At 39.8% G+C, this 25,626-nt stretch overlaps 1 protein-coding gene across 1 annotated transcript in view; it reads left to right on the top strand.

Annotated features, from left to right (window-relative positions):
• The window catches only part of ADAMTS9 (ADAM metallopeptidase with thrombospondin type 1 motif 9), a 182,776-nt gene that overhangs the window by 19,278 nt on the left and 137,872 nt on the right, over positions 1-25,626 (top strand). The window contains exons 4-10 of the mRNA XM_004612779.2: positions 14,040-14,329; positions 16,593-16,676; positions 16,778-16,893; positions 18,211-18,251; positions 18,368-18,473; positions 22,201-22,347; positions 24,204-24,345. Coding sequence (XP_004612836.2) covers positions 14,040-14,329; positions 16,593-16,676; positions 16,778-16,893; positions 18,211-18,251; positions 18,368-18,473; positions 22,201-22,347; positions 24,204-24,345 — 926 coding nt within the window. The remainder of the gene's footprint in view (positions 1-14,039; positions 14,330-16,592; positions 16,677-16,777; positions 16,894-18,210; positions 18,252-18,367; positions 18,474-22,200; positions 22,348-24,203; positions 24,346-25,626) is intronic.

Here is a 25,626-nt window from a genome sequence, read left to right as displayed (position 1 = left end):
TTTTTTTTTGCTTTTTGGGTCACACCCAGCGATGATCAGGGGTTTCTCCTGGCTTTGCACTCAGAAATTTCTCCTGGCGGTGCTTGGGGGACCATATGGGATACCGGGGATCGAACCCGGGTCGGCCGCGTGCAAGGCAAACGCCCTACCCGCTGTGCTATCGCTCCAGCCCCAGAAACTCATAACTTTCAATACTGGTTTAACACTGTATTAAAAAAAGAAGTTAGAGGAAATTTCTGTTCTCATTATTGTCTTTTTAAATGTTTGTATTTTGTTTTGAGAATGCACCTGGTGATGCTCAGAGATTATACTTTGCTCAGCACTCAGGAATCATTTATGGCAGTGATTGGGGAACTATATGGGATGCCAAGGCTCAAACCTGGGCCAGGGATGTGCAAAGTAAGCACCTTACCCTCTGTACTATCTCTCTAGCCCTTCATCATTGTCTTTATGAATCAGAGTATCATGGCTCAGAATTTTAGTATCTGGAAGACAATTGTTAAAGTGACAATCAAATGATATTTAGGGAGTATCAAATAGATTTGGGAAAGGAGTGATAGCACAGCGGGTAGGGTGTTTGCCTTGCACACAACTGACCTGAGTTCAATTCCTCTGCCCCTCTTGTAGAACCTGGCAAGCTACCCAGAATATCTCGCCCACAAGGCAGAGCCTGGCGAGCTCCCCGTGGCGTATTTGATATGCCAAAAACAGTAACAAGTCTCACAGTGGACACGTTACTGGTGCCCACTCGAGCAAATCGATGAACAAGGGATGACAGTGACAGTGCAGTGATCAATGGATTTATTTAAGTGTAGGGCTGATTACAATAGATCATTTATCTAGTTTGAAACAATAGTACAGTGCGTATTTGCAAGGCAAGTACCTGGGTTTCATCCCTCGCATTCCATGTAGCCCCCTGAGCCTTGCCAAGTGTGATTCCTGAGTGCAGAGCCAGGAATGTAAGCCCTGAGCATTGGAGGGCATGGCCCCAAAACACAATGGGGCTTGGGAGGTTGTGTTGGGGGAAGCTTAATCAAAGACATAGGGAAATGTTTCCAGCTTCTGGTTGTCTAGGGGATTAAATTGCATAGTAAGTGCTAAAATGGTTGCAGCAACAAATATGTGAGCCCAGCAGTAGTGCTGGAGAAAGGTGGCTTCTGGTGAATTCCACCTTTAATTGAGCACAGAATATCTTTAGTACACTCATTTCCAAGGTCACTGGAATATGGGCAGCGGGTTGAGAAAGGGTTTCTCCTGCGGGCCCCACTGTACAAACTGCTTCTCAGTGGCCTGTAAACCAGAAGATTTGTCTATCAAAAGAATGTGGGAGATATGCATTTTTAAAAAGCTCCAGTCCAACTACTCTTTAATCTCTGATATGTTCTTTAATCTCTGGAACCTAGACCCACCACAGTCATTGCATGCAGCCTCAGGGCCACCCAGGAGCTGCAATGAAATCTTGATAGCAGCAAGTCCCAGAGCAATTTTTCAGCAGCTTGAAAAAGGTACTTATCCAGAGTCAGAGATAACTCAAGGGGCTGGAGCACATGTTTTGCATACAAGAAGCCCGGGTACCATCCCTGGGACTAGATCTGCTCCCCACTCTGCCCGGCACTGCCAGGAATGAACACAAAACCAGAGGTAACCACTGAGCACCACTGGGTGGCCCCCAAAACCAGACAAACAAAAAAGTGCTTATCTTCCCCACTGGCCAGTGCTCCTAGAACATTTACTTGTACCCGAGGTCAAGGTAGAGCACTTCATTCAACTGTGCCCCCTCCCCGCCAGCACCCCTCATTACTACCTGTAGGAAAGAACTTACTATATCCATTTACTGACTAGAAAACTGAGGCACTGGACTTAAATGAGTTGCCCAAGGTCATATAGATTGAATGCAGAGAAGCTGGAACTGGAACGCAGGCCAGTGGGCCTCCTGGACTCACTCTGAAAGCACAGTCCCTAAAATGCACAGCCCTGCAAAGTATCAGAGTCCCACATGGCTTCTAGGATCTTAAAATATGCCAAGTGGCACATGTTGAAGTAATAATATTTTGGATATGTTGGGTTAGATAAATCTATTATTAAAATTAATTTCATTTGTTTATTTTGACTTTTTAAAAAAATATGGCTACTGGAAATTGTGACTTCCCTATGTGGCTGACTTTTTTTTTTTCATTAGGAGAGTGTTGACCTGATGATTTTTTTTCTTTTTTGGGTTATACCTGGCGATGTACAGTGTACAGGGGTTATTCCTGGCTCTGCACTCAGGAATTACTCCTGGCAATGCTCAGAGGACCATATGGTATTCTGGGAATCAAACCCGGGTCGGCCACATGCAAGGCAAACACCTTACCTGCTATGCTATTGCTCCAGCCCCCTACCTGGTGATTCTTAAAGGGGGTTGGGGATTGAGAAATATCCAGGGAGAGACAGCCATGTGGGGGTGACTGTGGGCAGCTAGCATTTTGCCAACTTCAGTGGCTATCTCCCCTCACACTAAGGTGGAATGAGACAAAGACAACATTTCCTGGCTTTTTCCATTCTGGAGAAGGCCATGTTCTCTCTTGTACACCCTTTCTTTCTCTCCCCTCACAATTCTCTAAATTTCTTTCAATAAAATTTTTGCCTCAGGATCTGGGAAGATAGTACAGCAGGTACAGCATTTGCTTTTCACACGGCTGACCTGGGTTCAATCCCAAGCATCCCATAAGGTCCCTGAGTACCGCTAGGTGTGGCTCCAAACTCAAAACCTTTTGTTTTACTCTTTTGCAAAACCAAAACCAACCAACCAACCAACCAACCAACCAACCAAAGGCTAGTCAACATTTCCTGAAAAGTCATTTAAAGAAAATAAGCACAAAAGTTCTCTTAGTAAGATGCAGATACATATGTGGTCCCTTTCAGTATTTTGTGCTACTTCAAAATGATAGTCTTGCAATATTTCCTCTATTATTTTCTGTGTCCTTAACTTCCTTATTGATGCAATAGAGCCATTCATCCCTGCCACCCGGGAGTGCTGTGGGGAATAATCAGTTAGCCCAAGAGCCTGACAGACAGGAAAACACTCAGAAAACTTAGCAGCCAGTTGCTGCTGAGGTGGCAGTGTTTAGTGGAAGGCGCTGAGGATGAGCAGTTACGACTAAGGAGGGGGCAGCAGGGCCTTTGCTGGTGGTGTCCTAGTCTGCCACCTGAATCTGAAAATTCACTTCCTGAGCATGCCGCAAATGCTTCCACCTTCTCTTGAACTCGAATAAACTTCTCTATGACCCACCATGCCACCACCACCACCACCCCCCCCCCACACACACATACACACACACACACACATATACACACACACACGCACACAGGGATCTCCTTTTCTCCCCGAGAGGAAAGCACCTCCCAGGACTTTTCTCCATCCTTTTTTATTCCCACTGGGTATATCGGACTCATGTGTGCCATAAACTCACAAGATCCTTTACATATGCCAGTTTCATAGTTCTGCAAATGTCAACTGCTTCCTTTCCTCCAAGAAAGTTCCAGATATGACCTCTCTGTAAAGTATTTTGCAAACCTCCTTGTTTAGTTTTGAGAAATAGTCTTCTGGGACTAAGGTTACATAAACCACTTTTAGAAAAGGACTGTTCAGATAGGCCTGGCCAGCCATAAAAGGAGCGTTAGCAAACCCCAGCTGCCCTAACCTCTGGACCCTTTTCTGGTTGTGTAAGGACCACTGAGATACATCACTTGTGTGCATGTGTCCCCACCCTCCTGCTTGCTTCCAACTCACAGGAGAGATGGTTTTGGGGATATGATCATAATAAACTCCCAGGGCTTTGCTATTGTTTCTAAAGGTAGCAAATTAAGGATGCTTTAAAAAACAAAAGTAAGGCACCTGAGCAATAGTATGGCGGGCATTTACCCTACATGCAGCCAAACTGGGCTCAATCCCCAGCATCCCTTATGGTCCCCTTGAGCAACGCCAGGAGTAATTCCTGAGTACAGAGTCAGGAGTAACCCCTGAGCATTGCTAGCTGTGATCCAGAAAGACAAAAATAAATTAATTAAAAAATAAAAAAAGTAAGACCTTGGTTTGAGAACTCAACCCTAACAGAATAATTCACCCTCTCCCCCATTAGCACCTTCTCCAGCCAGTTTCTGGAAACACATTCTTCTTTATTAGAACTTTCACTGGTTTTGGATTACTTTTTATTCCCATGTTGAACTTGCTTTTGTCTTTCCTCTGCTCCAGGTGCAGTTTCTCCTTTTGTGAGTCTCAGTGCCGGGAACATCCCCACTCAGGGCCCATCTCAGATCTGACTAGAACAAAGAGGAGGGGAGCAGCCACAATTTCCTGATTTTTTTTTTTTTTTTGGCCTTTGTAGACCTTGTAGGTTATCAGCTGTGGAAGCTATTGTAGAAGTGTTGGGGGCCATTTGTTTATGTCTAATTACAACTATGTACCCTCACTATCGGTCACATGCGCTTGTTACCTAGATTGGAAATTCCATGGAAGCCAGGACTGCATCTTTGATGTCTTACCTCCGCTCTTCTCTGCCTTCTTTTTTCCCCACCCCACCCTCTGAAGAGCCTCTGACACAGACTTGTTTTCTTTGAGCAACCTTAGTCTCAGTATACCACTTTATAAAGAGGGGGGAGTTTCCACACCACCAGTAAAATAACAACTACCTCTTTAGATAAAATCAAATATTCAGTATTTAATGCTTCTTGCCTGTGGGTCTTGCTGTGTGCTAAGGGTGCTTGATGGATTTATGGATCTCACTTTAATCATCACAGTTCCTCTTTTAGGTCTTTGCACTTATCCCTATTATGCAGATGAGGAAACTGAGGTTTTGAGGAGAAGGACTTCCTACTCATGCCAGCTAGAATTGCACTGGACAGGAGTGTATCCCCAGGGCTGGTGTGACTCCAGAGCCCAAATGTGAAATCACTGAGGATTTCTGCTCAGCTTTTTTTCTGCCCTGCTCCCCGCTGCCGAGTCCTCCCTTTGTGCTGGGCTGTGATTCCTCCGTCCGTTTAGACCATTTAGGTCACAAGGTAGTTTAGCGCCTTAAGGAAGTTCAGTTAAATTTTGATAAACCTTATGAAAATAGAGAGCAATAATTAACTTCCCATATGTTAATGTTAACATCCAGTCTCCTTAGCCCAAGTCAGCCCGTGGGAAACCCTTCAGTGACTAGCAGCTAAGTAACAAGGCCTGGATATTATTTTCTAAAATCATTCCAGTTACTTGGGAAAGTAATGTGTGTTTTATTGCAAGGCAGTGTGAAGTCAGGCTCATGTAAAGTATTCTGTTTTTAACCAAGAAATAAGCAGACATTAGAATTCTTGACTGTGAGCTTTTTAAATAATGAAATCATTGTGTATTTTATAATGCCTTATAATTAAGGATTGACCCCAAGTTTTAATTTTATTCTTTATTGCTGCTGTTTATTTCAACTTGGTTATTCTCATACCTGGCACCGAATAGACACTCAAGAAATTATTCTTTTAAAGTTTGGTTAAGAGGGGCTGGAGCAATAGCACAGCGGGTAGGGCATTTGCCTTGCATGCGGCCGACCCGGGTTCGATTCCCAGCATCCCATATGGTCCCCTGAGCACTGCCAGGAGTGATTCCTGAGTGCAGAGCCAGGAGTAACCCCTGTGCATCGCCAGGTGTGACCCAAAAAGCAAAAAAAAAAAAATTTTGGTTAAGAACACAACGCATTTTCTTCATAAAGCTTCTTTTACTTCTCAAAACCAACTTAAAATAGAAGCAGGTTTGGATATGCTCATTTAAGAGCTTAGAAGACTAAATCTAAGAAAGGTGACAGAAAGAAAAAAAAAGTCACTTGTTTTTTAAACAGCTTACATCTTTGAAATTGTTGTAAGACAGACCATTGTATTTAAGCACCGTTAGCAGTCTCTCTTAGGTGATTTATTTTTTAGTTCTAACAAACTTTATGAGTTTATGACTTGTAAAATAGGGGGAAAAATCCCCCATAATAGTTATTGGTTCCTTCCTATGGGCTAGGCACTTAACAAGCTTGAGCTCCAATTACTCCTGAAGACTGTGTAGGAAATAGGTACCATTCTCCCTCAGCTTTATAGGTGTGTGAATAGAGGATGAGGTCAGTTGGTTATCTGCTCAAGTTCAAACTCAACTCCCTTTAGAGCATGAGAATTTAGAACACTGGCTGATTGTGGTAATGTAAGGCATTTCTACTTCCCCTGCATGGCCACCAAAGCCATTCTAAAAGCCAGCGTTAACTGGTGTTTAAATGTTACAAATTGTAGTGCCAGTGATATGGATTTAGGAAGCACACACCTGCCAATTAGAGCTTTTTTAAACATGCCTAAATTTGTTTATATACACAGGAGTGCTCATATTTTTTACCAAATGTTACACTTTTCTCTGAATACAATGTGCCTTTGAAGAATCACATGCTTTCTTTTCTTTTTCTTTCTCTTTTTCTTTTTTCCTTTCAAGTCTATACTGGATGTACAGAAAATTGAGAGAAAGGTGGCAAGGTATAGAGGATGGCCAGGTACCTTTGTGGGTGCCTGTATAACCCACCCACCTCTCTATTAACCAACACGCCCAACAGAGGCGCCATGAGTTACAATTGCTTATCCTGATGGATGCATCAGGGACTGTGGTTTACCCAAAAAGGTTTACTTAAAAAGCTGAACCTAAAAAGGTTCACTCTTTTTCAGGGTTTTTTGGGGAGGGGTGGAAGGGGACCTTAAAAGCATTGCTCTGGGGTCCCCAACTGGATCTGACAGTTAAGTCCTGAGCGAATAGAGCTGTGCTAAGGCCCTACTTTTTCTGCTCAGGGGACACGTGGTGCTGGGGTTTGAATTTGTCTCTGCCACATGCATTCACTCCTAACCACTGAGCTTTCTCCCCAGCCACTAGTGTTTCATTCTTGGTATGTATATTACATTCTGTGGGTTTGGACAAATTCTGCAGATTGTTTTTCTGTTTCTTTAGTTTTTGTTTGTTTGTTTGGGGCAACACCTGGCAGCGCTCAGAGTTTGTTCTGGACCTGTGTTCAGGGATCTCTCCTGTAGGGGCTTGGGGGACCATATGGGATGCTGGGGATCAAACCCTGGTCAGCCAGCCACATGTGAGACAAGTGCCTTACCTGCTGTACTACCTCTCTAGCCTCCAGAGTAGTTTTATTACCCTAAAATCACCTCTGTTCTTCCTATTTATCTCTCCCCCATTCCACCATTTGGCAACCATCAGTCTTTTATTACTTTTGTTGTTTCGCCTTTTCCAGAGAGTCACAGAGTTGGAATCATACACAATATGTGATTAAAATTGTCTTCTCTCAATTAGTAATGTGCATTTAAGTTTCTCTGTCCTTACATGACTAGATATCTAGCTTATTTCTTTTTGTGCAAAATAGTATTCTGATGTCTAGAACTATCAGTTTATTATTATCCTAAGAATATCTTGGCTGCTGGGGGCTGAAGTGATAGCACAGCGGGTAGGGCGTTTGCCTTGCAAGCGGCCGACCCGGGTTCAAATCCCAGCATCCCATATGGTCCCCTGAGCACCGCCAGGAGTAATTCCTGAGTGCAGAATCAGGAGTAACCCCTGTGCATCAGTGTGACCCCCCCCAAAAAAGAATATCTTGGCTGCTTCCAAATTTTAATAATTAGGACTGTGACATCCATTGACATTCATGTAGAGGTTTCTGTCCAGACATGAATTTTCATTTACTTTGGGTAAATACCAAGAATCTTGATTGCTGGTTCATATATCACATAGTAGGAATATGCTTACGTGTGCATGCATGCATGCGTGCATGCATTGTGTGTGTGTGTGTGTGTGTGTGTGTGTGTGTGTGTGTGTGTGTGTGTGTGTGTGTGTGTGTATTAGAGGGGTGAACCTCCCTGCTCCTCCTGAGTCTCCTGCAGGAGACACCAGTGATTCTCAGCTATCTGGACCTGTGTTTCGTACAGTCTTGACAAGGTGAGGCTGCTTGGGCCCAGTCATGCTAGGCCACCTGGGCCACCTGAGGCCTCAAGGGCCACATCTCAGTAGTGCTCTGGGGTTTCGCAAGTTGTGCTCAGTGGTCAGTGTGGCGCCAAGAATCTAACGGGGGTAAATGGATCTCAGGGCAAACACCCCCCACCCCAACTCCAGCACTGCTGGGTGAAACCCAGGTGGTTCCCTGAGCATCCCCACAGGTGATCCTGATGACCCCCAACATTTCTGGATCCGAGCACTGGACCATCAGACCTGCACCAAGCTGGACCAAGTATTGCTGGGTGTAACTCCAGGCCCTGTGCACTATTTTGGAGGCCCCTCTCCTCCATTGCAAATGTTTAAGAAAAAACCTTCAGAAAGAGGCAAAACCATTTTCCATTCAAACAGGTAATGAATGAATCTGTGCTTCGCTACATCCTCACTTCATTTGGCATTATTGATGTTCAGATGTTGGCCATTCTAATTTGTGTGTAGAGGTACAGCATTCTTGTTTAAATTTGCATTTCCTTGATTAAATAATGCAGAAGATATTTTCACATGCTTATCACGTGAATATAATCCTTTATTCATTATACCCTTTGTTTTTATTGGGGGAGCAGGGAAATTGGAAATTGGGCCATAGATGACTGTGTTCAGGGGCAGTTACTGGTTTTGTGCCCACGAGGGACTCCTGGTGGTGCTCGGAGGCCCATTTGTGATGCTTGGGATTTGAATTAGGGTTGGCTGGATGCGAGGCAAGTATCTTAACACATATACTATCACTCTAGCCGTTAGTATGTTCTTTTAAGATTTACACTTATTGAGCTCATAAGCTCTTTTTTTTTTTTTTTTTTTTTTTGCATTTTGAGGGTCTCACCTGGTGGTACTCAGGACTTACCCTTGGCTCTGGGATCATTCCTGGCAGGGCTCAGGGTGGTGCCGGGAATAGAAAGCAGGTCAGTCATATGCAAGGCAACAGTCCTTCCCACAGTACTATTGCTTTGCCTCCCCTCTCCTTGCCCCGAATGTATTTATGTAAGTGAATGATTAATTTTGAGGATTCCTCAAAGTATAACTTTTCTTTTTTCCTTTTTTTAAATTTATTTATTTTTAATTAGAGAATCACTGTGAGGGTACAGTTACAGATTTATACACTTTTGTGCTTATACTTCCCTCATACAAAGTTCGGGAACACATCCCTTCACCAGTGCCCATTCTCCACCACCAGTAAACCCAGCGTCCCTCCCACCCTCCCCAATCCCATCTCCCCCCCACCCCACCCTGCCACTGTGGCAGGGCATTCCCTTCTGTTCTCTCTCTCTATTTAGCTTCTACGGCCTGCAATAAAGGTGTTGAGTGGCCACTGTGCTCAGTCTCTAGCCCTCATTCAGCCCGCAACTCCCTTCCCCCGCATGGCCTTCGACTACATTATAGTTGGTGATCCCTTCTCTGAGTTGCCCTTTCCCCAGAATGTGAGGCCAGCCTCAAAGCCATGGAGTCAACCTCCTGGTACTTATTTCTACAGTTCTTGGGTGTTAGTCTCCCACTCTGTTATTCTATATGTCATAGATGAATGCAATCTTTCTATGTCTGTCTCTCTCTTTCTGACTCATTTCACTGAGCATGAAACTTTTCATGCCCATCCACTTAACTACAAAATTCATGACCTCCTTTTTTCTAACAGCTGCATAGTATTCCATTGTATAGATGTACCAAAGTTTCCTCAACCAGTCATCCGTTCTGGGGCATTCGGGTTTTTTCCAGATTCTGGCTATTGTAAACAGTGCTGCGATGAACATACATGTGCAGATGTCATTTCGATTATACTTTTTTGCCTCTCTGGGATATATTCCCAGCAGTGGTATTGCTGGGTCAAATGGGAGTTCAATATCTAATTTTTTGAGAATCCTCCATATTGTTTTCCAGAAGGGCTGAACCAGTCGTCATTTCCACCAGCAGTGAAGAAGGATCCCTTTCTCCCCACATCCTCTCCAACAGCGGTTGCTTTTGTTCTTTTGGATGTGTGCTAGTCTCTGTGGTGTGAGGTGGTATCTCGTGGTTGTTTTGATCTGCATCTCTCTGATGATTAGTGATGTAGAGCACTTTTTCATGTGCCTTTTGGCCATTTGTATTTCTTCCTTGGTAAAGTTTCTGTTCATTTCTTTGCCCCATTTTTTGATGGGGTTGGATGTTTTCTTCTTGTAGAGTTCAACCAGTGCTTTATATACCATTGATATCAACCCCTTATCTGATGGGTATTGTGTAAATATCCTTTCCCATTCTGTGGATAGTCTTTGTATTCTGGTCACTGTATCTTTTGCGGTGCAGAAGCTTTTTAGTTTAATGTAGTCCCATTTGTTGATCTCTGTTTTTACTAGATTGCTTAGTTCCGTGTCACCTTTGAAGATACTTTTATCTTCAATATCGTGGAGGGTTTTGCCGACCTTGTCTTCAATGTACCTTATGGTTTGTGGTCTAATGTTGAGGTCTTTAATCCATTTTGATCTGACTTTTGTGCATGGTGTCAGGTCAAGGTCTAAACCCATTTTTTTGCATGTGGTTGTCCAGTTGTGCCAGCACCATTTGTTAAAGAGGCTTTCCTTGCTCCATTTCACATCTCTTGCTCCCTTGTCAAAGATTAGATGATCATACATTTGGGGTTGTGTGTAGGGATATTCCACCCTGTTCCATTGGTCTACAGCTCTGCCTTTGTTCCAGTACCATGGTGTTTTAATTGTTACTGCTCAAAGTATAACTTTGAAAAATAGTTTTCTATTTCTGAGAGTCATAGTTGACCTCCAAAAGAAGGGAAACAAAAGGTTTAGGTTCTTTGGAAAACAATTTGAAAGTTTCTCAAAATGTTAAAAATAGAGTTACAACATGGTAGCAATTGTACTTCCAAGTACACATTCAAGAAATAGTAAATTTACCACATAAGAATTTTTACGTGTATTTTCATAACATTATTCATTAGAGTTGTTGAACTCAAAAGTCTACCAATGAATTAATGAATTAACAAAGTGCTATATATAACATATTACTGGCAATTAAAATTAAAGACATACTGATTATGTGTAATAACATGGGTGAACTTTAAAATCATTGTATTAAAAGAAGCCAGACACAAAGTTCACACAATATAGCAAATATATACATTTATAAAACAGGTTAGTAGTTGCTTGTGACTGGGGTTGAGGAAGAGGTGATATGGGGAATTACTAGTAATAGGTACAGGATTTTAGGGAATTGCTTTAAAACTGTTCTAAAATTAGATAATGATGATGTTTTTACAATTCAGTGAATTCTAAAAGTCAATGAATGATGTACTTTAAAAGAGTTAATTTATGCTCAATAAATTATATCAATAAAAATGTAATACTCTTAAGTTGAGACAGGGGAGAGTGAGAAGAGCAAAAAATACACAGACCATTGGTACTGTGTTTTCCCCGAAGTAAACTTTCATTATGTAGTCCATTCTGATATAATTATTGGAAAGGTGACATTACAAATTTGAAACGCCAGCCTCAATTCCATTATATTAATAGAATACTAAAAGAGAAATGTGAATGACTTTTTTAATTCTAACACTGTGTCATAAGTCTCTAATACAATTTCTGTTCAAAAATGATTAAGTTTATAGGTTATGCTGTTTTATTTTTTTAAGTTTTGGTAATCATATTCATGCACTTAGTCACTGTGTGTATTTAAAGTTCATGTCATTTTTAATGTTAACTTGTAAAATGCTTGTAAAAGTGACGATTATATTAAAAATTAGTTGGGCTAATTAGATCTAAAAGTATGATTCCATCTCTTTAGCAGAAAAGGTCAGATGGGTAAAAAGATCAGAAATCATTATGTATGAAATGTTACTTTCAATTCTGAAGCAGTTTGGTTCCTGCATTTTTATGACCCATAAAGTATCATGGATTATTTCTTTGGTACAAAGATTCCTTGTGAATGAGATGTTTTCTTATTGTGTTAGAATTTAAATGGGTCTTCTCTGTTAGAAATTACAGCATTTTAATGATTAGTCTTAACTTCATTTTTATTATTTAAACAAATATCCCTGGTTTCCAGTTTGTGGCTGGTATCATCCTCTGGTGCCCATGCTTGAGTCCCCTTTGAAAATTCTCTGAGTGTGCATTTTTTATCTTGTTACTCTTCCAAAACAATGAATTGCATAGAGAATTTCCTGAGTGCTTTTGCAGTGAAGGTATGTGTTTTCTAAATACACCTAATAAGTATTTACTGACAATATTAAGCAGGGATTATGAAATTTTCACAAAATGACACATTACTTTTTTAAAAGCTTTATTGAGATATAGTTGATCTACCATTCCCATCACCCATTTGAAATGATTAGTTCAGTAATTTTCTGGAATATTCACAGATATCTGCAACCTCATTGCAGTTCATTTATAGAACTTTGTTATCACTTGAAAAGAAACCACGTACCTTGGCTGTATTACCTCCCTCTTCCCTACTCCTCCATCAACCCCAGGCAGCTAATCTACTGTCTTCACCTATAGTGTTCTCTACTGTGGACATTTCATATGGGTAGAATCATATAATACGTGCTCTTTTATGCCTTGATCCCACTTTATATACATTAAAGTTTATTGTATTTTATAATGAAAAGCCAATTTATAGGAATATTTAATAATTATACATATAATATATATAAATAATTCAGCAATAAAAGCTGGAAACTTTAACACTTTACTTTCAATAATGGATAGAGTAATTAGGCAGACAATTAGAAAATAAAAAATTGAGCAACACTGTAAATCAGCTATTCTAACAGATACCTATAAAGCACTACCAAACAATAGCCAAATAGACATTTTTCTTCTTTGGGTTTTGGTCTACACCTGGCAGTGTTCAGCGCTTACACCTGTATCTGCACTCAGGGTTCTTACTCCTAAAAGGCCCATAGAATTTAAATGGGTCTTCTCTGTTGGAAATTACAGCATTTTAATGATTCATCTTAATTTCAGTTTTATTGTTATGTTAGTGAGTAAATATATACTCACTCCTGATAGGCTCAGGGACCATAAAGGTGCCAGGGATGGAACCTAGGTTGGTTATGTGCAAGGCAAGAGCCTTTCCCACGGCACAATATTATTCTGGCACTAAGAATATACATTTTTATGAAGTTTTTAAAAAACCTTCTGATTATAACATGTTCTATTTTCAAATGACCATAAAAATCTTAATAAATTAGGAGAATAAAAGGAAGTAGTGGTATCTTCTCTAAACATAGTAAAATAAAATTTTAAATTATTAACATGGAAAAAGAGCAAACATAGGTCCAAAATAAAACAGAATACTGCAAAATAATTCATAGGTTAAAGGAGAAGTTGTAAAATACTTTAAGATGAGTGAGATAAAATGAGTACAGTAAATTTGGTGTTTTATATCATGGACCAAGCATGTGTTCATACACTCTGATTTTAGTCTGTCTCCTTAACTGAGTCCAGATAAATTGAAAATACAAAGATTTGAACAGCAGTGACTCACATTTTGCACGTTATAATGATGAATATGGTAGTACAGAATACCTGTTAGTGGAACATTTTTCTAGTTTCTTTGCATCATTTGCTAGCCTACTCTTCTCTTAGACTTGTTTGTATTTTATTTAATACAAAAAGTGGTATGTATAAACATTTTCATTTCCACTTTCCCCAACTCAGTAGTTGAATTATTGGCCCTTGCTTTACATAAGGCAAAGAACAGTTAATGAGACCCTCTTGAAACCCAAGAAGACTTTTGTTACTAAATTAAAATAATCAGATTCAGTTATTTTCCTTAAAACTAGTCTCATGTGCAAATGCCTGTGTGAACATTTTATGGAAGAATCCAGGGAAATTAATTTCAAGTTCAAGTTTCAAGTTCATTTCAAGTGATCTTTTAGGTTGGAGTGAAAATTGGATTTCTTCTTTTGAGTCTACAGTGTGTAGAAGTTGATTCGGCAAGCAATTTGATGACAGAGTCGTCATTTTAAGATGTGTCTAAATCTTTCATATGAAATAGATGTGGCTTGAAATGTAATAATATGCCATCTGATTTGTTACAGAGCACAAAAATAGTCACAGTAAAGACAAGAGAAAAACTAGGACCAGGAAGCGGAGGGAGAGGAGTAGCCTGGCCGATGATGTGGCTGTATTAAAGAGCAGCTTAGCAACAAAGGCAAAGTCCGCCCATGGTAACAACACCGGCAGCCTGAGGGGAAAGAAGACCCACAGAAGAGCAAAGCGTTTTGTATCCTCTCCACGGTTTGTAGAAGTGATGGTGGTGGCAGACAACAGAATGGTTTTATACCATGGATCAAACCTTCAACACTATATTTTAACTTTAATGTCAATTGTAAGTACAGTCAAAAGAAGGTGGTTTACGAGGTCCCTAAATGTGCCATGGGGGAATAGGTTTCCACCCAGGGCTTTGGAAAATCATTCAGGGCCGGCATTTGAGCAGATTCTGACAAGTGGCTAAAGGGAACATCAGATTCCACATAGGTTGCATTTATATAATGACAATAACAGTTATCAGGGTTGAGTGTTTATTCTGTGTTAGACAATGTGCTTTTTACTTAAAAGGCATCATTTTAAGCCTCCCAGCAACTCTGTTAGGTAGGATTATCATCCCCATTATATACAGAAGAAAACTGAGCCTTAGAGGAGTTAGGTCACTTGTCCATGGTCACGTAAAGCTAGTAAGTGGCTTAGAGATTGTATGTGACCTTTAGCTTGTCCAGTTCTCCAAACCAAACTTCTTTGTCTGACTTCTCTTTGTCTAGTGTATAAACTTGCACAGCCAGGTGTGGGTCTCCAGGAAGACTTTGAATGCTGGCTAGGAATCAGAGTCACCCATGGAGCTCTTTCAAGTGCAGCTGCTTGCCTCAGCCCCTGTCCCCAGCATTCTAATTAAGTAGACCTCGGAGGGAGGTCCAGGAATCTCTCACTCTATTTTTCTGCTCTCACTTTCAATTGAAAGCATGATTGAACAAAAAAAAATCAGACAAAACCAGAGGTTTGGGTTAAAAAAGTGAGCACTTAATACTCGGGCTTTCAGACCACTTCCTAGAAGCAGACGGTAATAAAAGATGGATGAGTGTGTGTGAGTGTGGGTGTGGGTGTGTATTTCTAATCTGCACTGCCCAACAAAATAGCATGCAAGCCATATATATGTAATTTTAAATATTCTGGTATCTTCATTAAAAATAAATATCTAATTTTAAATTTTAATAGTTATAATATTATAATTTATATCTGAATGTTATTGTGCAAAAATTGAGATTTTTTTCCTTACTGAGTCTTCAAAGGCTAGTATCTCAATTCAGACTAGCTGTATTTCATTTGTGTGGCAAGTAGCTGCTACCTTGGACAGAGCCACTTCAGTTGTGTGTGTGTGTGTGTGTGTGTGTGTGTGTGTGTGTGTGTGTGTGTGTGTGTGTGTGTTGCCCCTGATCCAACCTAAGGCCTCAGATCTAAAGCCCTGGCCTGTAGTATTTCTTAAGCAAGTGTGTATCCATAGACAACTCCTTTTCAAGTGGAAATAGATCATTCTCACATGCAGTTTTCTGTATTGCCATTTTCTTTAAATAATTGAGTTTTTTGGTAGCAAAAACCCTTCTCTAATTTAAACCTCAACATAATCCTTTTTCCATCAGTAATTTGACCCTAATTTGGGGGGAAGATGAATCTACTTTTAGTAAACTCCCCAATTGAAAGTGAAAAACAAGAATGTTTGGGAACATTGCTTAGAGTTTTCTCTTTTTTCTCTTAGGCTTTAGTTCTCCTTGTATTTCCCCTGACTGTTGGGAACCATTTCCCTATCTCACACTCCAGGCTGCCTCCCCTTATTCTTCTCTTTTCCCTTCTTGCCCTTATGCCCTAGTACCGTGCTATTTGAGAGGAACGAAAGAAAAACCTACTTTGGCTTTGCAGATCAAATTCATTTCTGTCCCATAAATTTAAACTTGTCATAAAAATTTCAGTTATGAGTGTGGACTTCAGGTCAAATTGACCTAGGTCAAGAGTTCGGACTCTACTACTCAATTCTGTATAATCTTGGGAAGTTACTTTCTTTCTTCGAGACTTAGTTTTGTCATTTGTTGATTAGAGACAAAAATAATACTTAGGTGAGTTTTGCTGTGGGCCTAAACACAGGTGCATATGATGTTTTAACAAAGATCTTGTCACTTGTAAATGTTCCTACCTACCAATAGCAGTGAAAAGGAAATTATGTTAAGAACACAATGGGAGGTAAAAGTGAGGAATGGACAATAGTAGCAGAAGGGTTAATACGTGATTCCAAAATGGTAGTCAAGAATTTCTGAGATGAAAGAGCTTGAGCAACATTTGATGTATATACTGTTTTGCCACAGAGAACATGTCAGTTTTCATGACAGTACAATTTTTATGGCAAATATCTAGGAATTAAAACTTGTTTGAAGTGATTGCCATGTAAAACCACCATTTATGAATCTTAATCTCAAAATATTAAGTAAAATACAAAACTGCAAAGTACATATATTGCATGAATCATGAAGTGGAGCCAAGCATAAGTGAATTGCTTATTGTTTACATATAGTTCACAATTAACTTTGAAAAATTTATCTCGGTTGCAGGTAGACTCTATCTATAAAGACCCAAGTATTGGAAATTTAATTAATATTGTTATTGTGAACTTAGTTGTGATTCATAATGAACAGGTAATAAAGTATTTTTCTTCTTTTTTTCTCTCTGTATCTGAAATGGCATATCTATGTGGCATTGGTATAACTGAATAACCATAATTATTTTCTGTATTCAGGAAGGACCTTCCATATCCTATAATGCCCAAGCAACATTAAAAAACTTTTGTCAGTGGCAACATTCACAGAACTACCCAGGTGGTATCCAGCACGATACTGCTGTTCTTATAACAAGGTACCTGCACTTCTTGTTTCTTCACATCTCTTTGTTTTGGGTCAAGTGGATGGGTTAAGTTATGTATCTCTGGAAGCCAGACCCTCACATAGGATTTGACATCTTATTGTGTAAGTTGCCTTGCGACTTGGAGAATGATTAAAACTATTCTTGGTCTCTAGCCAATACTTAGTAATGGTACTTCCTTATCTCAGTTGTGATGATAAACAATGTCTCCAGATACTTCCAAATGTCTCTTGGGTAGGAGGGGAAGAAGCACCCTTAACCAATAGGATCCCTATAAAGTTTACTGGGATCCTATTGGTTAATGGTTCTAACCAATAGGATCCCAGTAAACAATAAATATATTAGGCCAGATAGAAAATGCTCTTATAAGTGAGCAGTAGCTCTTAGGTTGAGCTGGTTGTGACTATCCAGGCTGGATGCTGGCCCACTGTTAGATTCTTCCATGAATTTCTGGGGAGTCAGAAAGAAAGATTTGGGGTAGATGCAAAGCAGTGCTCAAGCAATGGTGGGGACCTCCAGGGCTATATATGTTGGTGCTCAGGTACCTCCAGGACTCATAAGCAATGCTCTAGAGACCAGATAGTGTGGAAAATAGAATCCAGGGAGGTACACATGTGCCCTAACTATTGTAGCTTCTCCCAGCTCAGAAAACAGCCTTTTTTAAAATATAAGATCTCTACATTTCTAATGGTATAAAATTATTTAAAATTCTGTCTTGGCAAGAAAGATGTGTGCTGGTGTAGTTGTGCCTCCTTTGGGCCACCTCTGTTAAAATTGATCACAAATGCTTCCTCTGAATTCAGGGGCTAGATAATAGTACAGTGGGTAGGGCATTTGCCTTGCATGTAGCAGACCTGGGTTTGATCCCTAGCATCCCATATAGTTTCCCTAGTCTGCCAGGAGTAACTCCTGAATTCAGAGTCAGGAGTAACTCCTGAGCACTGCTGGGTGTGTCCCAACCCCCAACAAATAGCAACAAATGCTTCCTCTTCACTAAATAGAAATGAAAAGCATTTGGAACTTGTTCAGGAGTAATGTTAGGAAAACCAAATGACTTACTCCAAGGTAAGAGGAAAAGTCCAGATGGAGAGGTTTCTGTTTACCTTGTGGCAGACCTATCAAAGTAGCTTTATATTGTGGCCCCAAAGCCTCGTTTTTCCAACTTGTGCCCTTTGGAGTTATTACCGTGCTTTTCAAAACCCCCATCTCTAATGTGGGTGCTGTTGTGAGTGCCTAGAATACTTGGAGGTGTTGGCATGTATTGATATCTTCTGTTCAGTGTAATAAAGCCTTAAATCTCCTTGCTTTCAGACAGGATATCTGCAGAGCTCAAGACAAATGTGACACCTTAGGTGAGTCTACTCTGCATGTCCTTGGCAATTGTAGCAGTTTGCGCTACGTTTTCACTCAAAGCCACAGTTGCTTTTTAAGATAAATGCTTGTTTGTCTGTTTGTGTTCTTCTAATAGGTCTTGCTGAACTAGGAACCATTTGTGATCCCTATAGAAGCTGTTCAATAAGTGAAGACAGTGGCTTGAGTACAGCTTTCACAATAGCCCATGAATTGGGCCATGTGTAAGATTCCTGTCTATATTTTTATTCAATTCAGATTTATATAAAAATTCCTTGAATCAATATTGTTGTTTCTTGAATCAATATTGGTGTATGTAAGATTGGATGTAACAAAAGTCGGGCATCCACTTGACCTATTTTTTGAGACCTTACCAAGTCATAGTAAAATTTGTATTTTTGAAGAGTTAATTGGGAGAAATGACCTTGCCTTCAGAAAGTTGAGTAAGTGCATCCTCTTCATCTGTCGCTTGTTTGTGTCTTTGGTAAACCAAATTATACAAAGTTTCTTCTATTCAAAGTCCGATATTCTCCTTTTCTGTAGGTATTTGGAGTCATGGGCCTTTCCATCCCCACCACTGTAACAGAGAATGTATCCACTTAGAGAACATCCCTAACTTCACATCTTTGTCTAGGAGTTTCTTCTGACACGGCCCTGGCTCACAATGTATTCCCAAATCCTGAATAGTCTCTGGGAGCAGTTATATCTCTAGGGAAAGACCATGAGGAAAGATACAGAGAAGAAATTATATGGTTACTACTAAGTGTCTGTTTATTATAAAGGTGACTTTTGTCCTTTTTGCTAAGCAGATTATGGCTAGATCATGAGGTGAAACAGTGTGAATTGACTAGAACTTCTGATTTTTAATTTTATCTACTTTGGGGAAGGGATCTCCCAAGTGGTGCTCAAGAGGCTGGGGCGGAGGTGCGGGGGTGTCCTCAGGACAGTTGGTTTAATGTAAGTTCCTGAGGGTTCAATGCTTCTTAGAGCCTGTGTGACCAGGAATCGCCTAAGTTACCCCAGCAGTGTTCCAGATGTACATAACTTGACATGCTCTGGTGACCGTGTGGTGTCTGGAATTGAATTGAATATGCAAATCACATTCCTTTATCTCTGCACTATCTCTCCTTCCCCAGACATTCTTATTTTATTTTATTTTGCTTTTTGGGTCACACCTGGTGATGCTCAGGGATTACTCCTGACTCTGCACTGAGGAATCACTCCTGGCAGTGCTTGGGGGACTGTATGGGATGATGGGAATCGAACCCGGGTAGGCCAGGTGCAAGGCAAATGCCCTACGTCTGTGCTATTGCTCCAGCCCCAACATTCTTATTTTCAATTTGCATTATTTTCTTTCTAAAATTATTAAATTACTGTATGTCTTTGAGAGACTTTTAAATTGTTTCTTGAATCAATATTGTCATATATAGTTTGCATGTAAGTTCTTAACTTTTATGGAGACCTTATATTCTACAAATCAAATTTTTTATTCAGGAACTGTTTTTTGAAGTGCCTTATTTGCAGCGTAGTATTCTTATCATTAAACAAGATACATAAAAGTAGCTCCAATTCAGTTCCACATATAATAGTTGCATTTAAAAACATATGTTAGCATGCTCCTTTCTTCCCCCAAAGAAATATTGTCAAGTGCACAATATTTAGAGAATAAAGGAGCAAAGCTTTCAGTTAGGCAAATGTGGCTGACTTGGGCTCTATTTAGTCACCCTACTCTCTGCCCATTGGAATCTAAAACATCTTTGTGAAACATGTCACCTTCTTGGAACACAGTTTAAAAGTTACTCTTTCTGCCACCATTTTCCATAGGATAAGATCTCCAACACTAAATAGAAAAAATGAACTATGGGGGCAAATAGGGTTTTATAGCCACATTGTCACTGTCACTGTCATTCCATTGCTCATTGATTTGCTCGAGTGGGCAACAGTAACGTCTCCATCGTGAGACTTATTGTTACTGTTTTTGGCATATGGGATACTCCACAGGTAGCTTGTCAGGCTCTGCCTTGGGGGTGAGATACTCTCGGCAGCTTGCCAGACTTTCTGAGAGGAGCGGAGGAATCGAACCCAGGTTGGCCGCGTGCAAGGCAAATGCCCTGCCGCTGTGGTATCGCTCCAGCCCAATAGCCACACTATGTCAAAGAAAATGTTCCTAGTCTAGTTCTGCTTAGAGTCATAGACTCAATAGCATTAAAATAAAGGGTCTGACCTGTTCTTCATGAAAGAAACTACCTAGTTTGTATACCATAATAATCTCAAAATTATTTAAACATATGGTTTTGGGGACTTTGTTTTGCACCTGGTTTAATAAATTCCATTAGATCATTAAATCAGAGATGTAAATTCGTTCATGAAGAGCGGGGTAATATTCAGTGTGGTAGCTACAAAGTTGTCTGATTACATGATGAAATAAACCAGATTGTATCAGGTCCTGATGGGTTTCAGGAATTAATACTAAGTCCTTTATCTTATGAAGAAATAGTGCTGTTCTTTACTTAGATTTGTAAATATAAGTGTTGATACAGTTAAGAACAAAAAAATGGGGAATGTTTTTAAAGAATAAAGACTAAAAACGTAGTTTGAACTGCTATTGAATTCAATCAAGACAGTTTGAGTCTTTCCACCTTACAGTTTTCACCTAGAAATTGAGGAATCATGATTTTTAAAGAAAAAAATGCAGAGAAGTTAATGGTATGAATTTTACAGGATTTTATCCACCTTATCTTTCTATATAAAACAGGTCTACTTATGTTTGATTATTCATTTTCATGTATCAAGATGAACTGTTGAAAGGATTTCTTCCCTGAATTCTAAATTAATCATATTTATCAATTTTGTGATTGGTAAAAGTCAGAGAATAGCCCTTCTAAGCTTTTTACATGATGGATAATCACCTAAGCTGAGAGGTGGCATGTGGGCCTGAGGTATGGATTGAGAGATGTTTCTTCTTATTCTTTATCCCCATGATTCTCTGGCTAAGCCAAGAATGGCAGGTATGTGCTAATACTTCTGGATTCTCTCATAGACCCCAGAAGACTTTGGCACTGCATTACAGTCTTAATTTGGGCAGAACTTATATTAAGAATACTTTTCTCCCAACTTTTTAAGAAGTCAGCATCAACTCATTGGCACTAGCTTGAAGTCTGAGACTATTTACCATCTTTAGGCTAAGCCACTTGAATTATCATCTCTGTTTCCATGTTGATAGCCTGCTTTAGTGGGCTCTATTGGCGGCAAATTTACCTCTCTTCATAATGATATACGTATTTGGTTTTATCAGTTGTCATCCTGACCCAAAAAAGAAGACAATGCCCAGACTCATAGTGAGTCCTTATGAGAAAATTTTCAGCTTAGGTTTTTGACACTTGAGTGACTTTATATCCACCACATTATCACAACCTGCCAAAAAGTCTATAAAATTGGACTTTTACATCTTATTATGAACTACTGTATTCTTGCACTAACCACAGCATGTTGAGAGCCTCTGCAATTCCAAAATATGTAATCAAACAAAATAATGGCCCATTTTTCATACATTAAAATATAATTTGTACTAAATTGTGTGAGAATTATGGTGTGTGTGCGTGTGTTTTTCCCCTTTACACCTCATCACTTCAGTTTTGTCCTACTCATTAGGATTTGAGGTCTTTCCCACGAAGCAGTAGTTGATTTTTCTGCTATTATACAGATGTTTGGTCTCTTGGTGCTTAGTGACATTCTTTTTTTTTTTTTTTTTTTTTGCTTTTTGGGTCACACTTGGAGATGCTCAGGGGTTACTCCTGGCTCTGTACTCAGGAATTACTCCTGGCATTGCTCAGAGGACCATATGGGTTGCTGGGGATCAAACCCCAGTAGGCTGCATGCCAGGCAAATGCCCTACCCCCTGTGCTTTCACTCCAGCCCTTTAGTGACATTGCTATTGTCTCACCGGTCTAGTTTTAACATGCCTCATGATGACAACAATAAATGCAAAGAAGAAGGAGTGAAGAGTCCTCAGCATGTAATGGCTCCAACACTGAACTTCTACACCAACCCCTGGATGTGGTCAAAGTGTAGTCGAAAGTATATCACTGAATTTTTAGAGTGAGTATTGAATTTGCTTTTAGCCCAGACTTTTGGTATGTGTGAAGTGAATTGTGGAAAAGAAAATATGGTCAGGCATTCCTCTTGACACTTTGTGCTCTTTGGAGGAATAAAACTTTCTGGCATTTATGTATAAGATATCTTTGCCAGAGTTTGGAAGCTTATAGGTTGAGCTGGGGATTGGGGGGAGGGGGCCATTGGGATCTGAAGGAAAACTATGGTAAAATGTTGCTTAATTCTTAGTAAAGTTACAGAAACTCTAGATTTTATCCACTGGGCATGAATCTCCCCTTGGGGCAGGGCCATGAATATGATTCTGTAATAAAGGCTAGAGATATATGTCTTTTTTCTGTCTTTTTTTTTGGTGAGGGTGGGGAGGAGAATTGGAACCTTACCCAGTAGTGCTCAGGACTTTTCCCTGACTTTGTGCTCAGGAGTACTTAAAGAACCATATGCAGTGCTGAGTGCATGTAAAGTAAACACCTAAGCCCCTGTATGCTCTCTGGCCCCAATTTGTCTTTTCTTTGTTTTTTATCTTTTTTTTAAATTTTTTGCTTTGGAGCCACAGCCAACAGTGTTTGGGGGCTTACTCCTGACTGCTTTCAGGGCTCATTTCTGGCAGAGTTCAAGGGATGCTATGTGGTGCCAGGGATTGAACCTGCATCACATACTAGACAAGAGCCCTACCCCTATAATATCTCTTTGGCCCTCAATTTGTCTTTTATATTTTTTGCTTTGAAAGGATAGGTTAGGGAGATGATCTGAAAGAAGGTTTAAGGATATATGAGAGTTGGCATTGAATCCCTTTGAACTTTGGTCAATTAAGAAAACTCTGTCTCTTTTTTACCCTTCTCTCTTTCCTCCTCTTCTCTCTCCTCCCTTACCAATTCCTTTTACCCTTATCCCTCTCATTCCGCTCATTATCTTTCTCTCTCTCTTTTCTTATCTTGCTTAATTTTTTTTAAGATTCCTGCCAAGTTGCTCAAAGATTCACTTACCTTATATAATATCCCTATGTCACAGATCTATTGCTCGTCCCTTACAGGTATGTGAAAGGTTAAGTGATTGTTCCAAGGTTCCCTTGGAGTGTATTTCTTCAACTACATAGAAGAGGGGCTTTATTCCTCAGAACTCATAGGGTTTACATGTTTCAGAGAGGTATTTGCAGAAAAACTCAAAGAATAAAAGGCTTCTATTTTTCTTTTCTTTGTCTATTTAGTTATTTGTTCATTTTTGTTTGGGGGCCATACCTTGGCTAAGCCCAGGGCTTAGTCCTGGCTCTGTGCTCAGGAACCATTCCTGATGGGCTTAGAGGAACTTTTGGGGTACCAAGGGTCTAAGGGTCTACCCAGGTCTGCTGCATGGAAGACAGTACACTACCTGCTGTACTATCTTTCCAGCGACTCTCTATTTTTCTTTTCAGCGGGATTGTCTAAGGCATTTTTTGCCAATCATTGATATCCTCACTCATTCAGCAAACATTTATTAAACACCTGTCTTTATGGATGGGGCCTTAGGCTTATATGAAAAGGAAACTCTTCTTGCCCCCAAGAAGCTTCCAGTCTATTGGAGAATGTAGCAAAAATAAGCATAAAATTGCCTCCTACATGTGTGATAAATTCTGGACCAGATTTATGTTTTCTAGTTTTGTGGGTAAATCTACAAACAAGGATATACCAAAAAAAAAATAAGTTTAGCTTCTTTATTTAACATTGGATCAAATTAATTTTAAAAAAATCTAAGAGGGAACCTCTCAATCATTAAAATGGTGGGGTGGCCTTCATTTTCACGGAGAACCTTTAATAGCCCCTTGCTGTCTCCCGCTCTCAGCCTCTGTATTTTTCTGTTTTCCACAGCACTGGTTCTGGCGAGTGTTTGCTTAATGAACCTGAATCCAGACCCTACATTTTACCTCCCCAACTCCCAGGAGTTCTCTACAGTGTGAACAAACAATGTGAATTAATATTTGGACCAGGTTCTCAGGTGTGCCCATACATGGTAAGTGTTTGGGAGCTATTTCCACTCTCATATGTTAATTCTAGTCTTCATTTTGTTCCTAGCTTTCCATTGGCTCTCAGTACTATAAAGTAACTTTCATGGAAAGGATGAGAATGATCTGTAGGTGATGAATTATAATAGTAGTGCTGATGATGGTCATAAATAATAATAATGCTTAGTGTTTGATGTTGCTTTGTCTATACTATCTAGTTCACTGCCTTGAGGGCTTGAAAGGGTGATGCCTTTGTCATTTTCATTTTATAGCTGAGAAAGTGAGCTCAGAAATAGCAAGATTTTAGAGCAGGTGATGAAAAAGTTTCACCTTTTTCTTTGTCTTTTTCATCCTTTGCACTAATCCAGGTGACCTTTACTATAGGGACTCTTCTTGAAGAATTAAAGGTTGTTTACAAGAAAAATCTGTTTCTGTGTTTTCACTAGCCCAGTCTGTGTCCTATAACACAATGTTTCTCAACATTGGTCCAGCCATGGTCCCCTTCTAATCTTGTAATTTTTCCTATGCTCCCATGCCGCAACACAACCAGTAGGTCCCCTAGCCTTGGACCCCCCACTAATGCCATTTTCACCTATGATGCATCCCTGCCCCTCCTCCCATCTCACTGGACTATCCTGGGGGCCAACAGGAGATTATATGGCCACCAGTTGAGAAATGCTACTGTTGAGCATTGAGGCTTGAAATTATTTTTGGTAGTACCTTTGTTAGTGATTATACGATACTTTGTGTGCTTTGTGGATATTTGGACAAAAGGGTTGATCCGGTGACTCTCAGACTGCAGCTGAGTACAACTGCTTCTTTGGAAATAACTCATTCTGTCCTTTTTTTTTTCATTCTGATGGGGAAAACTTCAGAGATCACATGATACATCAGTTAGTATAATGACTCTATAAAAATATCTCATGGTTTTGAGTAAAATTTATTCATGATAACATATATTTCTGGTTTTTGTGTGTTTTTATAGACTAGGAGTAACCCAAATACCCTACAGTAAAAAAGGGTAAGCAAATTATAGTGTTTCTATCTAAGGGAATATTATGCAACAATTAAAAATAAACTGAACCTAGAAACATGCTCTTCACATATTTACAAGTTAAAGTACAGGATAAAAATTTATTTGTTAGGATATACCTTAACTGTAGAAGAAGGAAAAATCTACATAAAGAATGGAGCAGTTTGAGACTTTTTATGACATTTTATATTAATAAGTATTGTTAGTATCTTCCAAAGCTTTGTATTAGGAGCCTGGTTTATTTTCATAACCAGGG

This window comes from Sorex araneus, chromosome 4 (genome assembly GCF_027595985.1).
Source record: "Sorex araneus isolate mSorAra2 chromosome 4, mSorAra2.pri, whole genome shotgun sequence".
Classification (NCBI taxonomy): Eukaryota; Metazoa; Chordata; class Mammalia; order Eulipotyphla; family Soricidae; genus Sorex; species Sorex araneus.
Note: the sequence above shows the minus strand (reverse complement) of the source record. Positions and strands in the feature narration are given on the sequence as shown.